The 18,686-nt window shown below is 46.3% G+C and overlaps 1 protein-coding gene across 7 annotated transcripts in view; it reads left to right on the top strand.

The window, feature by feature from the left end:
- AHDC1 (AT-hook DNA binding motif containing 1) overlaps positions 1-18,686 on the top strand; it is a 314,317-nt gene that overhangs the window by 242,573 nt on the left and 53,058 nt on the right. For all 7 annotated transcript variants that reach the window (XM_058196357.1, XM_058196359.1, XM_058196362.1 and 4 more), the window contains one exon: positions 1,298-1,466. In XM_058196357.1, coding sequence (XP_058052340.1) covers positions 1,298-1,466 — 169 coding nt within the window. The remainder of the gene's footprint in view (positions 1-1,297; positions 1,467-18,686) is intronic.

Here is an 18,686-nt window from a genome sequence, read left to right as displayed (position 1 = left end):
CACACGCACACACACCCCGAATAGCTGTAGTATTGAGACGGACGCTTTTGGTAAATAGACCCAGTCGTTCTCCGATGCATGTCGGTGAAACCCCTGCCTCTCTCTCTATCCTGTGGGTAAAAGTGCTCAAGCCCTGTGAAAACCGAAACACAGATTTTGGTGTGCAGAGCGTGAATACCCCTTTGCTTCTCCCCCCTCTCTTTTCTTCCTCTCTCTCTCTCTCTCTCTCTCTCTCTCTCTCTCTCTCTCACGCACAGGCACATACTTGCTCACACACCACACAGCTTGAGATAGCAGGATGACTGTAGCTAATAGAGTTTGGCTGATGCCCCTGCAGGGCTACGATACCATGGACAAAAAGGGAAGAGAAGAACAGGGAGGGGAAAATGAGACGAGGAAGGAAAGGCCGAGAGCGCCTGGGATCCGATGAGTGACAGCCAGGTCTGGCATCCAAACAGATGCACAGACATTTTGTCTGTTTATCAGAGCCACACAGGCCTCTGACCCACACTGCGATGCCTCTTGGGTGAGGTGTGTTGCATTCTCCAGGAGCCTGCCCCCCCCCCTCCCTCCCTCGCGCACATCTGTTGTACTCCAAAGCCAAACCCTTTGTATTTTTAATGACCTTGAGCAAGAACCAGCTACCCTGAACAAAAGACAACAGGATTCCCTTACTTCTGGCCGGGGAGGGGGCCCGCCTCAAACTTGCTTCTAAGCCAGCTCTGGAGGGAGGGGGAGAGAGGAGGGTCCTTCCTTGCAAAAGCAAACAGGGTGGGTCAGGTTTTCTCTCCTGGCTTTGCAAGGCAGGCCGCTGTTTCTAAGGGACGGGGACAGGCAGGGTTGAGCGCCGCTCCATGGGAGCTTCATGGGACCTTCGGCCAACCCTCTCCAAGCCAGAAGGATCGTTTGGCTAGGGAGAGCTGTATTCGGGTGGCGGGAAAGGTAGAGTCCGCATGGCTGCTGTCTCCATCTTGTCCACAAAATGGAAGCTTGTGTTTTGTTTTGTTTTTTAAAAACCCAACCTCTGCAAGCTTAGAAGCACCAAAGGGAGCATAGCTATTTGTGCCAACAGAACGGTCTTTGCCTCGCATCACTCACGCGGGGACACACAAACACACACACACACACAGATCCCCAGACTGGACACTTCTCACCCACTGCTGCGTCCCTTTGAAATGAAATCTCTTTGAAAAGATTTGGGGGAGGGGAGGTTGTTCCAAACCAGTGTCATCTCTCTTCCTGCTCCTCCTGTTCCCCTTCTTCACAAGCCTGGGTCTGTGTGCTTTCCTCCCAACAGATGGGATCTCCAATGCGTGCCAGCCCATTGGACTGGAAAACGGAGCCAACCCGCCAGCTGAATGGTTCCCCTGCAGCCAGGGTCCAGGGTTGCGGCCACCCAACAGTGAAGTGGACAGCAGCGAGAGGAACTTCAGGGTGAATCTTCACTGCAAGTATGGGCGGCCCAGGTAAGGGGGCCGGAGGGAGGGTGTGAGGAGGGGGACTAGGTAGGTGAACCTGACTTTCCTGCTCTGGTTGGTGTAGAGCAGAGGTGGGGAACTACGGCTCCTTCAGTTGTGGACTTCAACTCCCAGAATTCCCATGCCGGCTCAGCGGTTCTGGGAGTTGAAGTCCATAAATCGTAAAAGGGCCACCGTGTTTCCTCACCTCTGGTGTAGCGCAACAGATAGCTAAAGGTTTTAAAACCCTGTTAAGATTCAAGGAGGCAAGGGGCCGGAATAGCTCAGGCTGTAAGGAGCCTGTTATTAGAACACAGCAGCCTGCAATTACTGCAGGTTCAAGCCCGGCCCAAGGTTGACTCAGCCTTCCATCCTTTATAAGGTAGGTAAAATGAGGACCCAGATTGTTGGGGGGGCAATAAGTTGACTTTGTAAATATACAAATAGAATGAGACTATTGCCTTATACACTGTAAGCCGCCCTGAGTCTTCGGAGAAGGGCGGGATATAAATGTAAAAAAAAAAAAAAAAGATTCAAGGAGGCAAACCAAGCCAAGTGGATATCCAGAGAATTGTGAACTGGGTAGAAAAGTCTCGCTCTCGGCCTCGCTCTGTACTTGCGTTAAAGGAAACATGAGAATAGATTCTAGTACAGTGATGGCGAACCTCTTTGGGACCAAGGGCCCAAACCGGAACGTGCATGCTTGTGCATGCATGTGCGCAAGCCGGAGCACCAGAAACTTGAACACCAGCTGGCCGGCGCACACATGCCTGTTTTTGGGCCATTTGGGGCCGCTTTCAGGCTGTTTTCTGGCTATTTGGGGGGCATTTTCTGGCCGTTTTCAAGCTGTTTTTCGGACCCCAAATCAGCCTGGTTTTGGGGCATTTTCTGGCACTCTGGCACCCGGAAATACCATCTGGCCTGAAACCAGAAGAGCAGCTGGCGACAGCGCACATGCCCGCAGAGAGGGCTCTGCGTGCCACCTCTGGCACATGTGCTATAGGCTCGCCATCACGGTTTTAGTACTTCCAAGAGGCAGGAACGAAGTACCTCTTTGAAGAGTGTTTGCTTCCCTCTAATCAGCAAACCAGGCTTCTCTGCTCCAGGGGGGGAAAAAAGCATATCAGAACTTGCAATCTGGTCCTTTTCCTGGCATGCTAGATTTCTACTTGCCATTTTTGTTTCCTGAACTGTTTTATCATAAGGGAATGGTTTAAAAAAAACCAAAAAACCATCCCTTTGTCCATCGTCTACAGTGGTGCTGAACACTAAACTTGCAATTTGCCATCACTGTTTTCTTTCTTCTGCCGGTAGGAAGAGATGAAGCCTCAGGCTGGGTTGGGACTTTAGGATGCTGTCACCATTGCATTGTCATCTCATGTCTTGAGCCCAGTTTGTCTGACCTCAGGATGTCTGATGCGTGCAAATGTAGGATCAGTTGCAGATGCCCTTGGTAGAACAGAGGTGTGTTGTTTCAATTTCCCCCAAACAAAACTTTAGATACCTGTAGTGTGAAGGGAAAATTCTGAAGATTAGAAGAGCTCAACCAAACGGTTTTTCTTGACCATCATCAGACAGGATTTCCCATGGCCTCATCAGAGATGTTTTCCTGACTTCCCAGCTTAGCCTACAGCTTTGGTTTTTATATATATATAGATCAGGGGTGAAATCCAGCAGGTTCTGACAGGTTCTGGAGAACCAGCAGCGGAAATTTTGAGCAGTTCAGAGAACCAGTATTGAAAATTTTGAGTAGTTTGGAGAACCGGCAAATACCACCTCTGGCTGGCCCCAGAGTGGGGTGGGAATGGAGATTTTGCAGTATCCTTCCTGTGCCACACCCACAATGCCACACCACGCCCACCAAGCCACGCCCACTGAACCAGTAGTAAAAAAAATTGGATTTCACCACTGATATAGATCTAGATTATAATCTTTTTATTGGAGTCTTTAACAACAATAGAACTCCGGCAAACTAAAACAGAACGAAGGAGAAATAAAAGAGAAAGCTAAAAGTGCAAAAAAATAAAAAAGTAGAAAAAAAGATTTAAAGAAGCAACCTCTGATCTTCACAGCAGTTATAAGTACAATTATATTTTAACCTTTCTCTCTCTCTCTCTCTCAAGTTAATCATGACTCCCTTCTTTCTATATCCATCCTATTTAATCATCAGAGTCATAAATCGTAAGTTCACTTTTTTTCTTTTTTTAGGCTAAAACTCCATAAAGGAGTTTCCAGCCACCATTAAGTGTAGGTATTGTCCTTTCTCTAATCAGATGAGACAATTAGGCCATCTCAAGAAAGTTCCATCATCTTCATCAACCTTCCTTCAGGGTGGGTAATGCCCAATCTTTTCATCTTTGTGCTACAATAATGTCACTGTGGTTAGCATATTAAAAAACAGTGATTTGTGGTTCTTTAGTTCAGGTAGTCTTCAGCGTACAATACAGGGGTGAAATGCCGGATTCAGACTGGATCAGCCGATCCGATAGCGATGGCGGCAGGTGGTTTGGAGAACCGGTAGCAAAAATCCCTGCTCCCCCCCTTCTCCCCCGCCCCCATCGCCCGCTTGCCGCTTCTTTCCGTCTCGCTCGCTTTTCCCATCCGAATGGTAGGAATAGGTTGTAAAAAATGCTTTTAAAAGATAAAAAAAGAGGCTCTGATGATCACAGCTGAGCCGCACGATCGTCAGAGCCTTTTTTTTTTACTTTTAAAAGCATTTTTTTACTACCTATTCGCCCGAATAGGTAGTAAAAAAATGCTTTAAATTTTTTTTTAAAAAAGGCTCCGACGATTGTGCGCCACAGCTGATCACCACTCCCCCGCGCTCTGTTCTACTTACCTTCCTTCCCATGCCTCCTTTGGGTGTGCACTGCATGTGCATGCATGCGTATCTCGCATTTGGTGCATGGTGTGCACTGCGCATGCGTGCAGTGCGCGTTTGGCACTCAGAGCACATGCACAGACACCAAACTGGTAGTAAACTCGTTCAGATTTGGTACAACAGTTCAATTAGTGACCATTCGAAGTTACAATGACACTGAAAAAAAGTGACATGACTGTTTTTTCACACTAACTACCGTTGCAGCATCCCTCACACAGTCGTGTGATCAAAATTCAGACGCTTAGCAAGTGACTCATTTTTATGACAATTGCAGTGTCCCGGAGTCGGGTGATCCCCTTTTGTGACCTTCTGACAAGCAAAGTCAATGGGGAAGCCGGATTCACTTAACAACCGTGTTCCTAACTTACAACGGCAGTGATTCACTTGACAACCGTGGCAAGAGAGGTCGTAAAATGGGATATAATGGACTTAACAAGTATCTCGGTTAGCAACAGAAATTTTGGGCTCCCTTGTGGTCTTTAGCCGAGGACCTACCTGTAATTGTTCATCCATCAATCCCAGGAGAAAAAATTCTGGTTTCCTTTGAATGTTCACTTTGGATTTTTTGGGTGGGCTGCTGGTCAAGGATGAACCTGTTTCAACTATTTTTACTGATTTTCTAGTGGAAAAGTGATAGTCCAGTCACAGTCAAAGAGCCCAGCCTACCTTTCTGAGTTGTGAAAATAATCTGGATGGAGCAGATTGTTGCGCTAAGACGGTTGTTAAGTGAGCTTGGACCTATTTCAGGGGAGAAATGTAAAATTTGTTACTACTGGTTCTGTCAGTGTGGCTTGGTAGTGGGAGGTAATGTGACGGGTGGGCTTGGCCAACGTTTTTTGGTTTTTTTACTTTTAAAAGAATTTTTTCTACAACCTCTTCGGCCGAAGAACTTGTAAAAAAATGTTTTTAAAAGGTTCTGGCGATCAGGCAACTCAGCTGGGATCAGCCTTTTAAAAGCTTTTTTTTTTTTACAACCTCTTCTTGTAGAAAAAATGCTTTTAAAGGGTTCTGACGATCTCAGTTGAGCCGCGCTATCATCAGAGGCTTCTTTTTTTTACTTTTAAAAGCATTTTTTCAGCCGAAGAAAAAATGCTTTTAAAAGTAAAAAAAAAAACCCTCTGATGATCGCGCAGTTCAGCTGGGGTGGTGCCAAGGGGCAGGGATTTTTGCTACTGGTTCTCCGAACCACCCGCCATCATCGCTACCGGATCGGGCGATCCGGTCTGAACCGGGAGCATTTCACCCCTGCCCTATTTTATGAACTTTCTTGCCACCGTTGTTAAGTGAATCACTGCCGTTAAATTAATAACACGTTTCCTGACAGTGGAACCACTTGCCTCCAGAAGTTGTGGCTGCTCCATCACTGGATGCTTCTAAGAAGAGACTGGACAGCTATTTTTCTGGATTAGGGTAGGCTCTTCTGCTTGAGCAGGGAGATGGACTAGACCTGTCATGGTGAACCTATGGCACGCATGCCAGAGGTGGCACACAGAGCACTCTCGGTGGGTACATGTGCCATCACCAGCTGCTCATCTGGTTTTCGGTGCACACATGCATGCCAGCCAGCTGGTCTTCGCGGGCACCGGAGCCCCGGAAAACAGCCAAAAATGACCAAAAAACAGGCCGTTTTTCAGGCTGTTTTGGGGCCATTTTCCGAAAAACGGCCTGAAAATGGCCAAAAACACTGGCCAAAAAACAGGCATGCCTGCACCAGCCAGCTGGTCTTTGGGTTTCCGGTGTTTTGGCGTGCGCACATGTGCACAGGCATCCCAGTTTGGGCACTCGGTGCCAAAAAGGTTTGCCATCTCTGGACTAGACGATCTCCAAGGTCCCTTCCAATTTAGTTATTCTGTTAGATACTTCCGGCCATCTTGGTTCCTCATCTTCTCCAAATAATGTTATCTTGCCACCAGATTTCAGCAGTGCTTTTCTTGGAGGTCTACCCAGCTTAGGGGGGAAAAAGGCCTATAGAGCACATTTTTGCTGCATTATAGATTGGTCCGTTCTGTTTTAAGACCCTGTGTGATCCACCAGAAGCTGTTTGCTCTTTCCCGCAGCCCTGTGCAGATCTGAGCAACGATGCAAAACATTTGGAGTTCACAAAGCAGTAAGATGATCAAGTCTAGCCAAGGGGTGGGTGGGTGGGTGTTCAGCTGCTGGCTTAAATGTTATGCAAGGCATTAGATTCCTGTGCTATGATCCCTCTGGCTTCATTTGTGAGATTCATCCATCTTTTTTCCCCTCTCTCACTGCTTTAGAAATTTGTGGAAATGAGCAAAGATTCCAAGAATTCTTGTTTTGGCCAGGAAGGCTGAGGTTTCTTGCTTGTGCTGTGTGTTGGTAGTAGAGCCCATGTGTGCAAACACACAGACACGCAGGCACATACACACAGGGTGCCCTGGCCTGTTTCTGCCTGTTGTCTTTTGTCTCATCTGTCAGAACTTGGAAGGGTGGGGGTGAGTTGGGGGTTGAGGAAATGCACTGGAAAGACATCCTGCGTTCTCTGACTTCCCTCCCTCCCTCCTGCTCTCTTGGGTGCCCCAGATCCGTGCTCTTTGCTGCTGCTTTCCTGACCCTTCTTTGTCCACATCTGGCCAAGAGTTGCTTGGAAACATCAGTTGCAAGAATGGGGAGGGGAGAGGCGAGCATTCTCACAGGAATGGATGGGAAGCCTTGGAAAGTGCAGGAGGAAAGCCAGCTCCACAGCAAACGCTGATCTCCTTCCTTCTTCCTCTTGCTGGACAGCCTCAGGAAATTTCGGGACGGGCTGGGAAGGAAGGAGGCAGAAAAGAAGAATTGGGGGGGGGGAACAGAGCATCCAGAAAGAGACGGAAAACGCCATCTTTTGCATAAGGTCCACCAAGATAGCTGGAAGACGAGGGTCATCTGCAGTTGGCAGGCAGCAGAGAGGAAGATGGCCTCTGGCGTGGTGCAGAGAGAGAGAGAGAGCCCTCGGAGGCTCAAGACAACCGAGTCTGCCAAAAACATGAAGTCACTTCCTGCTGTGGCTTTTCTGCAGTGTGGAGCCCTTCTAGAGCTGAGCCAGAGGGAGGGAAGAGCCAGCAATGGAAAAAAAGTTGTGTTGTGGTTTTTTTGCCAAGGCTGATGAGAAGCAAAGAGGAGGAGATGGCCGGGCCCTGTTGGAAACAGCACCGGAAAGTTGTTTAGGGTGGGATCGTGTCTTCGTAGGAAGTCGATGGAGACCGTTCTGCCTCCCTCCCGCCATTCTGGCCAGGGGGATACCTCTTGACCCAGATTTCTCCGTATCCCCATGGCGCAGAAGCGGAGATGTGGAATCTTCCAGCAGCTCTGTCCTCCTGGTGTTGCAGAAGGAATGGCATCTGTTGGGATTGGGGCAGGCGGGGTGGTGGTGGGGCAGGCTAGAGAGCTTGGGGAGGGTTAAGGCAGGATGGGCTTCTAACCCTTGTAGAGATTTGTGGTACCCATTTCACCCGCTAAGCCTCTTGTCAATCCACACACTCATCCCACCACCAGCTGGGCTGATTTTCCCCGTTTGGGAGCTAAGTTTTTTGTTTTTGTTCTTTAAAAAAACAGAACGGATATCTTTGTGGCCGTGCTTATTAACAAGCTGGGTGGGGAATTCTGGGAGTTGGGGGTCCACCCATCTGAAAGCTGCCAAGATTGAGAAGCAAATGCGTCAATGAAAAGGTTAGCAACTAAACTAACGAAGTTTAAGACGTACTGAGCGCCAATGCAGCTGCTGTGTTTTCAGTGGATCGGATTAAACGCGTTGGCCAGAAACAGCCTGTAAACCAGTCCTTTTGCTCTTGATAGCTTCCTCGAAGAACCTTTCTAGGGCTAAAATTTGGTTCCACTTACCATTCTGTCACACACAGGGCTGGGCTGCTGTGGGTTCACAGGGGTTCGGGAGAACCTCTAGCTAAGATTCTGTGCAGTTCAGAGAACCCCCCAAATCCTACTCCTGGCTGGCCCTGCCCACCTTGCCCCACCCTTCCCAGGAGTCTCCACATGGCCCATTTTGGATGCAGGTAAGTGCAGGGCATGTACAGAGGCTTGGGGAGGACAAAAAATGGGCCGCATGGAAGTTCAGGAAGGGCCTCCGGAGCCTAGGGAAGCTGTTTTCACCCTCCCGGAGGCTCAAAGAAAGCTTCCGGAGCCTGGGGAGGGCAAAAACACCATCCCCCATGCCCCACCGTGGTGCAGGAGGCCTACTAGGCCACACCCACCCAGCAACCGGGCAGAGACCCCTTTGCTAAAATTTTTGAAGCCCATCCCTGCACACACACACACACACACACACACACACACACACACACACACACACACACACACACCAGCCCTAAAGGATTTACCTGCCCTGCTTAAATTTTGGAAAGAACACAGAAGGCAGTTGCTGGGCCAGAGAGAGGAGCCAGCCCATTTCTCTAAGGAAATGCTCAGTCTTGCTTCCTTCTCCAACTTTTGTAGCCCTGAAACCAGAGTGTGTTGGCGTCTCTTCAGCCAGGCTTCCAAGCCTGAGGTTGTTTCCCATCACAGGAGAGTCCTCCAGGACTTGTTTGCTGCTGGTCTCCATCAGCAGCCACCTGGACATTTTTAGATGGACATTACTTCTCATCCTTCCAGGAACTATAGCAGAGGTCTTCAAACTTGGCAGCTTTAAGACTTGTGGACTTCAGCTCCCAGAATTCTGGGAGTTGAAGTCCACAAGTCCTAAAGCTGCCACGTTTGAAGACTTCTGATCTATAGGCAGACTGGGATGTTGTGGGCATCAGGAGGTGGTGCAGGTCGTCAGGGAAATGCTATATAGGGAGTCCTCGACTAACAACCACAATCAAGCCCAACATTTCTGTTGCTAAACGAGACATTGGTTACGCGACTTAATATAGTGACGGCATTTGATGTTCCTTTTTCAATAGTTATTACGGTAAATGTTACAATGAAAAAAATAATAAAAAACAGTGCAAATTAAAAAAAGAAAAACTGCAGAAAAGAAAAACACAGAAATAGACAAGAAAGAAAATAAGACTCTAGTAAAGAAAAAGAAAAGAAGGATAGAAAGAAACGACTTCCCTCTTCATCAGAAATATAAACAGTTTTCCTAACTTGTCACCTTTTCTTAAAATACAAGAAACCAGCTCTTCTTCCCACCTCTTTATCTATACACAAATCCTTAAAGCCGCTTCATTCATTGTGAGAATCAGGAGATGGTGCAGGTCGTCAGGGAAATGCTACCTAGGGAGTCCTCGACTTACGACCACAATTGAGCCCAACATTTCTGCTTGCTAAGCGAGATAGTTGTTAAGTGAGTTTGGCCCCATTTTACGCCCTTTCTTGCCACAGTTGTTAAGTGAATGACTGCAGTTGTTAAGTTAGCAACACGGTTGCTAAGTGAATCCGGCTTCCCCATTGACTTTGTTGCTCAAAAGGTCGCAGAAGGAGATCACATGACCCCAGGACACTGCAACTGTCATAAATGTGAATCAGTTGCCAAGTGCCTTAATTTTTTTATTTATTTATTTATTTATTTTTTACATTTATATCCCGCCCTTCTCCGAAGACTCAGGGCGGCTTACAGTGTATAAGGCAATAGTCTTCATCCATTTGTATATTATATACAAAGTCAACTTATTGGCCCCAACAATCTGGGTCCTCATTTTACCTACCTTATAAAGGATGGAAGGCTGAGTCAACCTTGGGCCTGGTGGGGCTTGAACCTGCAGTAATTGCAAGCAGCTGCTGTTAATAACAGACTATCTTAGCAGTCTGAGCCACCAGAGGCCCCTAGAAAATTTGCATTTATATCCCGCCCTTCTCCGAAGACTCAGGGCGGCTTACACTATGTCAAGCAATAGTCTTCATCCATTTGTATATTATATACAAAGTCAACTTATTGCCCCCCCAACAATCTGGGTCCTCATTTTACCTACCTTATAAAGGATGGAAGGCTGAGTCAACCTTGGGCCGGGCTTGAACCTGCAGTAATTGCAGGCTACTGTGTTCTAATAACAGGCTCCTTACAGCCTGAGCTAGTCCGGCCCTTTTGATCACGTGACCATGCGAAAAATGGTCGTAAGTCACTTTTCCCAGTGCCATTGTAGCAATGGCAATAGCACTTATATGCCGCTTTACACTGCTTTCCAGCCCTCTCTAAGCGGTTTACAGAATCAGCCTGTTGCCCCCAACAATCTGGGTCCTCGTTTTACCCACCTCAGAAGGATGGAAGGCTGAGTCATCTTTGTGACTTTGAACGGTCACTAAACGAATGGCTGTAAATTGAAGACTGCCCGCACTGACCGATCGGGTAACTTGGGGAGATAGAAAGAGTCTATTAACAAATCAATAATAGGGCAATTACATTAATTGACAAGGACCTTTTAAGGCTTACAATCTTGGTTTTTGTGTTAAAAATGTGTAAAAACAGGGATGCCACGGAGGCTCTATTGGTGGACATTTTTACTGTTCCTTTGAATGCTGCCCAGAGCTGTTATAAATTTTCTAAATAAGATCAGATTAGATCGGATCAGATCACATCACATCAGATGAAAATTACCCAGAGCTTGATAGATTTATCCGGTCATGATTTTGATGAAAATGCCTCTGTGCGCGCTGTGAACCCGTCTTTTCCTTTCTGAAAACAAATATTTTATCAGTGACTGAGGGACGGCAAGCTCGTTGCATTTCTTTGCTGCGCAGGTTTCCAGTGATAAGAGTTGGGTTTTTTTCCCTGTAAGGCAGGGGTTTCAAACACAAGGCCCGGGGACCAGATCTGGCCCGCAGGGTACTTAGATCTGGCCCGCGGGGCCTCTGCCAGCAAAAACTGAGTTCAAGAGGGCTGCCTGCACCCCTTCCAGGCTCTGTTTTCAGCCGCGACGGCCTCCTGCTGCCCTCTGCCCTTGGAGACCACCCCCCGAGCTTCATTTTCACTGGAAGAGGGCAGCAGGAGGCTGTCATGGCTGAAAATGGAGCTCGGGAGCCCGTTTTCACTGGCAGAGCACTTGGGCCGCCACAGGAACCCCCAACACGATTGATGTTGAGCTGGCCACGCCCACCCTGGCCAAACCCGCCTCAGCCTCCTGAGGTCAAACGCAACCCTGCTGTGGCCCTCAATGAAATCGAGTTTGACACCCCTGCTGTAAGGCCAGTTGGCTCTCTTCCGATGGACCGCCATTGTCATCAGCTCTAGGAGACATGGCAGGGATAGGACTGATGAAGGGGCCGGCACCGTCACAAATTTGGAGCATCTTGGGAACGCCAGTTTTCAAAGGAAGAAAGAACTCCTTTGCTGGGGAAAGACTTTCCCAATCTTGATGCCTTCCAGATGCGTTGGACTTTTAACTTCACATCTGGAGGGCAGCAGCTTCTGAAAGGCAGCTCAGTTGGGGGGGGGCACTAAGGAAAGATCCAGTGGTCCAGCAGTGCAGTATGCACTAGGGAACACCGTCTTGGGCTCGGTTCTGAGTTTAGGTGAGCAGATAATGTCGCTGCTGTTTGCCGGTGGAGGGCTGCAAGAAATATCCAAGTAGCTCCAATCACATCCAACGATTTTCAGCAGGGAGGGGAGGGTGCTGACTGAGAATGCAATTCTGTTAACTATTTTTCAGACCGGTGCTGCTTTGACTATTTATCTTAGGATAACCGACTCTCCTTATTTTTTTTAATTTGCATTTATATCCCGCCCTTCTCCGAAGACTCAGGGCGGTTTATACTATGTTAGCAATAGTCTTCATCCTATTTGCATATTTATATACAAAGTCAACTTATTGCCCCCAACAATCTGGGTCCTCATTTTACCTACCTTATAAAGGATGGAAGGCTAAGTCAACCTTGGGCCTGGTGGGACTAGAACCTGCAGTAATTGCAAGCAGCTGTGTTAATAACAGACTGTCTTAGTAGTCTGAGCCACAGAGGCCCTTTAATCTGTTATTAATTATTAATCTGTTATTGGGCCTTGCTCATGATTCATAGCAAGCTTAGCTGAACTGGAGGCTTTATGTTGCCTGTCCAGGCAACCTGATCTTCTGCGTCCTTTTCTCAAGCGTGGAAAATGTAAAGTCTTGGTTCTAGAGTTGCTGAGAAGTATAGCCAAGGATGCATTCGGGGTGGGGGGGGAGGTGAGCAAATCATGAACCCCCAGGCAGGGATGAAATGCTACCGGTTCGCTTCGGTTCGGATGAACTGGTAGTGATAAAAACTATCAGTTCAGGCGAACTGGTAGTAAAAAAAACCTACCAGTTCAGTTGAAGTGGTAGTTACAAAATCTACGATCTGATGATCAGCTGTCCCGCGCGGTTTAGCTTTGCTAGAAAGCAGGATTTGCGGCTTTCTAGCAAAGCTAAACCGCGTGGCACAGCTGATCCCCTCCCTCGCTGTTCTACTTACCTTCCCAAGCCTCCTTTTGGTGCGTACTGCGCATGCGCAGCCAGCGAACCAGTAGCAAACCGGTTCAGATTTCACCACTGCCCCCAGGTCTGATTCTAAAGACTTGGCCTGATTCTGAAGTTCCTGGGCATCTCTGCCGCATTTTTCAATCAAAGATTGCACACAAAAGCACATGCATTAGGGAAAATTGTTTACAGAAGTGCATACATGAGGAAAGATTAAGGAAAATAAATACAGGCTGCCAATGCCGGGGGGAACCTCTTAGAAATATAAAAGATTTCCCTACCTTTAAAAAAAAGGAATAACAGAACAATGCCAAGATTGGAATTGCTGTATATAAGTAAATCTGGCAGACAGCAGAAGTACATCTCCATCTGTACCCTGAATTCAAGAGACATTTCATGTCCTTTGTACAGTATATGGCAGGTACAGCCACGATCTTCAAGTCTGAAAGAAGATTTAGCTGTTTCATTGTTTTGCTCCCTCTTGGCTCCACGTATGTTGTGTATTGTGCGTGAATACAAGAATGGGATGAAGATGTCTAGACGGTGTATTCCTCTTCTTGTCAAGTGTTTAGGGATAAGACTTAAAAAAGATATATTTTTTTTACAGCAACATACAGCAGAATACAAACAACAAACCCAGAGAGTGCCCCTGATAATTTTCCTATATTGGATTGACAAAAGAGACTTGTTAAAGCTTTGAAGAATTTTGTGAGAAGGGACAAAGAAAATATGAAAAGAAATCAAGTTTTAGGTCACTGTTTGAATGGCCTAAGTTCAGGGTTGTTCAGAGTAGAAGGCAGGATTTTAAAGTTGCTTTATTTGATCAAGGTTAAAATAAATTCGTTATTATAAAAGTCCTAATGGACTTTTGCTGATCAGGGCCCAATGAAGAGGCTTTAAGGATTTATTGATAGACAAGAAATGGGAAGAAGAGCTGGTTTCTTGTATTTTAAGAAAAGGTGATAAATTACGAAAATTGTTTATATTTGTGATGAAGGGGGAAGTAGTTCCTTTCTATCGTTCTTTTCTGTTTCTTTACTATATTCTTATTTCCTTTCTTGTCTATTTTCTTTCTGTCTTTTTCTTTTCTGCAGTTTCTCCTTTTTTTCTTTTTTTAATTGGCACTGGGTTGTTTTTTCATTGTAACTTTTAATAACGATTGAAAAAGGAACATAAAACACAGTCACTATATTAAGCTTTCAAAGGAGATCAGGGGTAAGCAACAGGTTTTTTTCTTTGTTTGTTTTGCTTCACCCCACCCACTTAAGATTATCCACTATCACCACAGATCAGCAAGCAATGAAAAAAAAAAATAAGAGTTTAAGCTTTGATAAATAGGCCCCATTAAAATCCTCTCCTGGGGGAAAAAAGAAAGAAGGGGGAAAACTACTAAAAATTCCATTGTTCCCTCTTTGATGGTAACCTAAAGTCAAAGCATGGCCACTGTGAATAATGATAATTAATAAAAATAATTAATGATTATAGTGCATCTCTCAGAGGCAAACATAAGGAGTGTCCGGGGACAAAGAGAAAAGATCTCAAGGAGATTCTACCTGCCCACAAAGTTGGTAACAACAGTTTTCACACCACCTGGCCCCAATTTAATATATTCTGGGCCAGTCTGTCTTTTAGCGGTAGACCTCGATTTACGACCACAATTGAGCTCCAGATTTTCATTGCTAAGCGAGACTAAGTGAGTTCAGTGAATTTTGTCCCAATGTACCACCTTTCTTGCCACCGTTGTTAAGTGAGTCACTGCCATTGTTAAGTTAGCCATGCGGTTGTTAAGTGAATCTGGCTTCCCCCATTGGCTTTGCTTATCAGAAGGTCGCAAAAGGGGATCACATGACCCCGGGACACTGCAACTGTCATAAATGAGCCTCTTGTGGCTCAGACTGCTAAGACAGTCTGTTATTAACAGCAGCTGCCTGCAATTACTGCAGGTTCTAGTCCCACCAGGCCCAAGGTTGACTCAGCCTTCCATCCTTTATAAGGTAGGTAAAATGAGGACCCAGATTGTAGGGGGCAATAAGTTGACTTTGTATATAATATACAAATAGGATGAAGACTATTGCTTGACATAGTGTAAGCCGCCCTGAGTCTTCGGAGAAGGGCGGGATATCAATGCAAATATAATATATATATATATATAAATGTGAGTCAGTTGCTAAGCATCCGAATTTTGATCCCGTGACCATGGGGAGGATGCAGCGGTCATACGCGTGAGAAAAAAAAGGGCATAAATCACTTTTTTCAGTACCATTGTAGCGTCAAACGGTCCCTAAATGAACTGTTGTAAGTCAAGGATTATCAGTATTCATAACTTGTACTGTCCACAGAAGCTCAATATGCTGCTGTTGTTTTTAAAAGAGTGTTCCTTAAACCTGCCTGTTACGAAACTCTAAACTTTCAAAATGCATGTCTTTTTATGCCTTGGAATACATTAAAAGTTTGGAGTGCAATAGGAACTTTATCGATCTTTTGCTACTCAAATATTTCCACGGGTGGAGGCCGAAAGGGTGGAGGGCAGTTCTTGTAGGTTAGAAAGATCAGACAGCCGGTCACGGGGAAAGACATCTGCCAGAACCCTGGGGAATAGCTGCCTGTCTGGATAATGTATGCATTGCTGAATCCGATTGGGACAATACCTTGACTGGATCAATAGAAAGTCTACAAAATAACGGCGTGTTTTTCAGAAGAATCTTTTCCTGGAAGAACAGGGTGGAAAAATTGTGGCTGGTATTCAGGCCACATCTGTAGTGGGTTACTTCCAGACATTCATCCTGGATCATATCAGATAGGGAGCTGGTGTTCAAGTAACACTGCGAATTTCCAAAAGCTTAGTGGGATAAAGAAAGAAACGAACGATTCTCGGACCCTTCCTTGTTTAAAATTAGGACAGTCTGGAATCACGCAAACGTACCTACTTGGAAAACCTGAATGCTTCCAGCTCTCACAAACTTCTGAAGATTGCACTACATTTCATTAGACGAGTGAATGCTTAGGAGATTTTTTTTTTTTAAAAAATCAATATTTCAGATTCCATAAGTCTCTTTGTAGCTTTTGCGGCGAGAGATTAACACGGCTACCTTTCTGAAAACATCAAGCGTTGTCCAAGGCTTCTGTTGGGTTAATAAAGATATTGCCTCGAGAATTTTGGAAGTTATTTTTTCATGGCTACCATCTTGCTTTTCTTTTTTTACTGCACTGAGCAAGCTGAGCCAACAGTCTTGTGCAAAAGGCAAGTTATCAATAAAGGAGAATATTTGTAGCTCAGGGTTGACATGAGGAGTCTTGGTGCTCTCTGAGCTTGGTTGTTTTCTTGCAGACCTTTCATGACCCAAACTAGGTAACATCCTCATCACCAGCACTGATGATGTTACCTAGTTAGGATTAATGAACATCTTCAAGGTGTTGTGACCCAGGCCCAAGTAGGTAGTAGTAGACGCACTCAGTTCAAAAACAAACAGACTTTATTAGAACAGCTGAGAATTAACTCATTCACAGAGTTGTCCAAACTAAATCAAAGCAAATTCTTCATAACACAAGTCTTCAGTCTTATCACCAACCTTGGTCTAATTAGGCAAACTGCCAAAGGCTTTTCTTGGCAAAAGTTCAAAAGCAGAAGACGCCGACAAGAAATAAATGCAGCAAGACAAGGAGCAAGTCTATCAACGTTGTTTTCCGACAAAGAGCCCAAATGCTGTTGCTGGTCTTTTAAGCCTTATGGAAGGGGCCAATCATCTCTTGGCCCTACTCCCGAGTTGTCCTCTTTGCTTTAGTGCTCTTGCCTTCTGGCAGCTCTTCTCATGCGTGCATTAGGGACAGGCTCCTCCTCTTCCTCTTCCTCACTACTATCAGGCTCTGGAGGCTCTGGAGTCCACACATCACTCCCCGATGGCCCTGGCCCCACCTCTGCCTCTGACGCAGAGCCCTCATCCCGGCCTTCCCCAGCCTCCAGGACTGGCCCACGCTCTTCCTCAGTTTAATCGCTGTCCGACTCGGCTGCCAGCTACGCAGGCTGCTGGCGGACCACAACACAAGGAAAGGCAAGTTCATGTCTCTAACAAGATATATTCTGACTTAGGAGATAAAGCAAAGTCCTGCTTTCTCCGTTTGTAAGAAGTCTTGGGGAGTTGCTCTTTTCCAATTCTGCAGGTTCCCCACTGAAAGTAGGAGATTGGTGGAAAGACCTCTGTCTGAAGTTGAAGCCATTCCAAAACGTGATTTAAAAAGTTACCCAGAAATGTGCAGTTTTGTTTTGTTTTTTATTTGCATTTTTATTATTATTATTATTATTTATTAGATTTCTCCGAAGACTCAGGGCGGCTTACACTATGTCAAGCAATAGTCTTCATCCATTTGTATATTATATACAAAGTCAACTTATTGCCCCCCCCAACAATCTGGGTCCTCATTTTACCTACCTTATAAAGGATGGAAGGCTGAGTCAACCTTGGGCCTGGTGGGGCTCGAACCTGCAGTAATTGCAAGCAGCTGCTGTTAATAACAGACTGTCTTACCAGTCTGAGCCACAGATGGCTTTGAGATGAGAAAAGACAGAAAGCAATTGCAGGCGTTCCTCGACTTACAACAGTCCGTTTAGTGACCGTTCAAAGTTACGACGACGCTGAAAAAAATGACGTATGACCATTTCACGCTTATGACCCTTGCAGCATTCCCATGATCATGTAATCAAAATTCAGACGCTCGGCAACCGACTTATATTTATGACGGTTGCAATGTCCCGGGGTGGGTGGGGGTGGGGGGTATGTGATGTCATCTCCTTTTGTGTCCTTCTGACAAGCAAAAGTGACTGAGGAAGCCGGATTCACTTAACAACCGTGTTACTAACTTAACTGCAGTGATTCACTTAACAACGGCGGCGAGAAAGATCGTGAAATGGGAACAAAGCTCGCTTAAGAAACGTCTCACTTAACATCAGAAAATTGGGGCTTATTGTGGTTTTAAGCTGCAGACTGCCTGTTCATGTACATGTTTGGGGGCTGGGTTTAATATCAGGTTGAATGAATAACGTCAAAACGAAAAATACATGTTGCTTTTTCCTGTGCTGTGCTTTTTCCCCCCCAACATGTAGCCCAGGGGTGAAATCCAATTTTTTTTGCTACCGGTTCTGTGGGTGTGGCTTGGTGGGCGTGGCAGGGGAAGGATACTGCAAAATCCCCATTCCCTCCCTCGTCCTGGGAGAAGGATATTGCAAAATCCCCATTCCCTCCCTAGTCCTGGGCGAAGGATATTGCAAACTCTCCATTCCTACCGCACTCTGGGGCCAGCCAGAGCTGGTATTTGCCGGTTCTCCGAACTACTCAAAATTTCCACTCTCCAGAACCTGTCAGAACCTGCTGGATTTCACCCCTGGTGTAACCCTCTGCACGTTACTCAAAACAATTGAATGTGGCCCTCAGCTGCAAAAGAATTGAGGAGATAAACACTGCTCTCGCTGAAGAAGTACAGGTAGTCCTCAATTTTATGACCAGTCGTTTAGTGATCGTTCCAAGTTATGACAAGTTATCTCTTGGCCCTACTCCCGAGTTGTCCTCTTTGCTTTAGTGCTCTTGCCTTCTGGCAGCTCTTCTCATGCGTGCATTAGGGACAGGCTCCTCCTCTTCCTCTTCTTCACTACTATCAGTCTCTGGAGGCTCTGGAGTCCACACATCACTCCCCGATGGCCCTGGCCCCACCTCTGCCTCTGACGCAGAGCCCTCATCCCGGCCTTCCCCAGCCTCCAGGACTGGCCCACGCTCTTCCTCAGTTTAATCGCTGTCCGACTCGGCTGCCAGCTACGCAGGCTGCTGGTGGACCACAACACAAGGAAAGGCAAGTTCATGTCTCTAACAAGATATATTCTGACTTAGGAAATAAAGCAAAGTCCTGCTTTCTCCGTTTGTAAGAAGTCTTGGGGAGTTGCTCTTTTCCAATTCTGCAGGTTCCCCACTGAAAGTAGGAGATTGGTGGAAAGAC

The sequence above is a fragment of the Ahaetulla prasina genome, chromosome 10 (assembly GCF_028640845.1).
Source record: "Ahaetulla prasina isolate Xishuangbanna chromosome 10, ASM2864084v1, whole genome shotgun sequence".
In the NCBI taxonomy this organism is placed as follows: Eukaryota; Metazoa; Chordata; class Lepidosauria; order Squamata; family Colubridae; genus Ahaetulla; species Ahaetulla prasina.
Note: the sequence above shows the minus strand (reverse complement) of the source record. Positions and strands in the feature narration are given on the sequence as shown.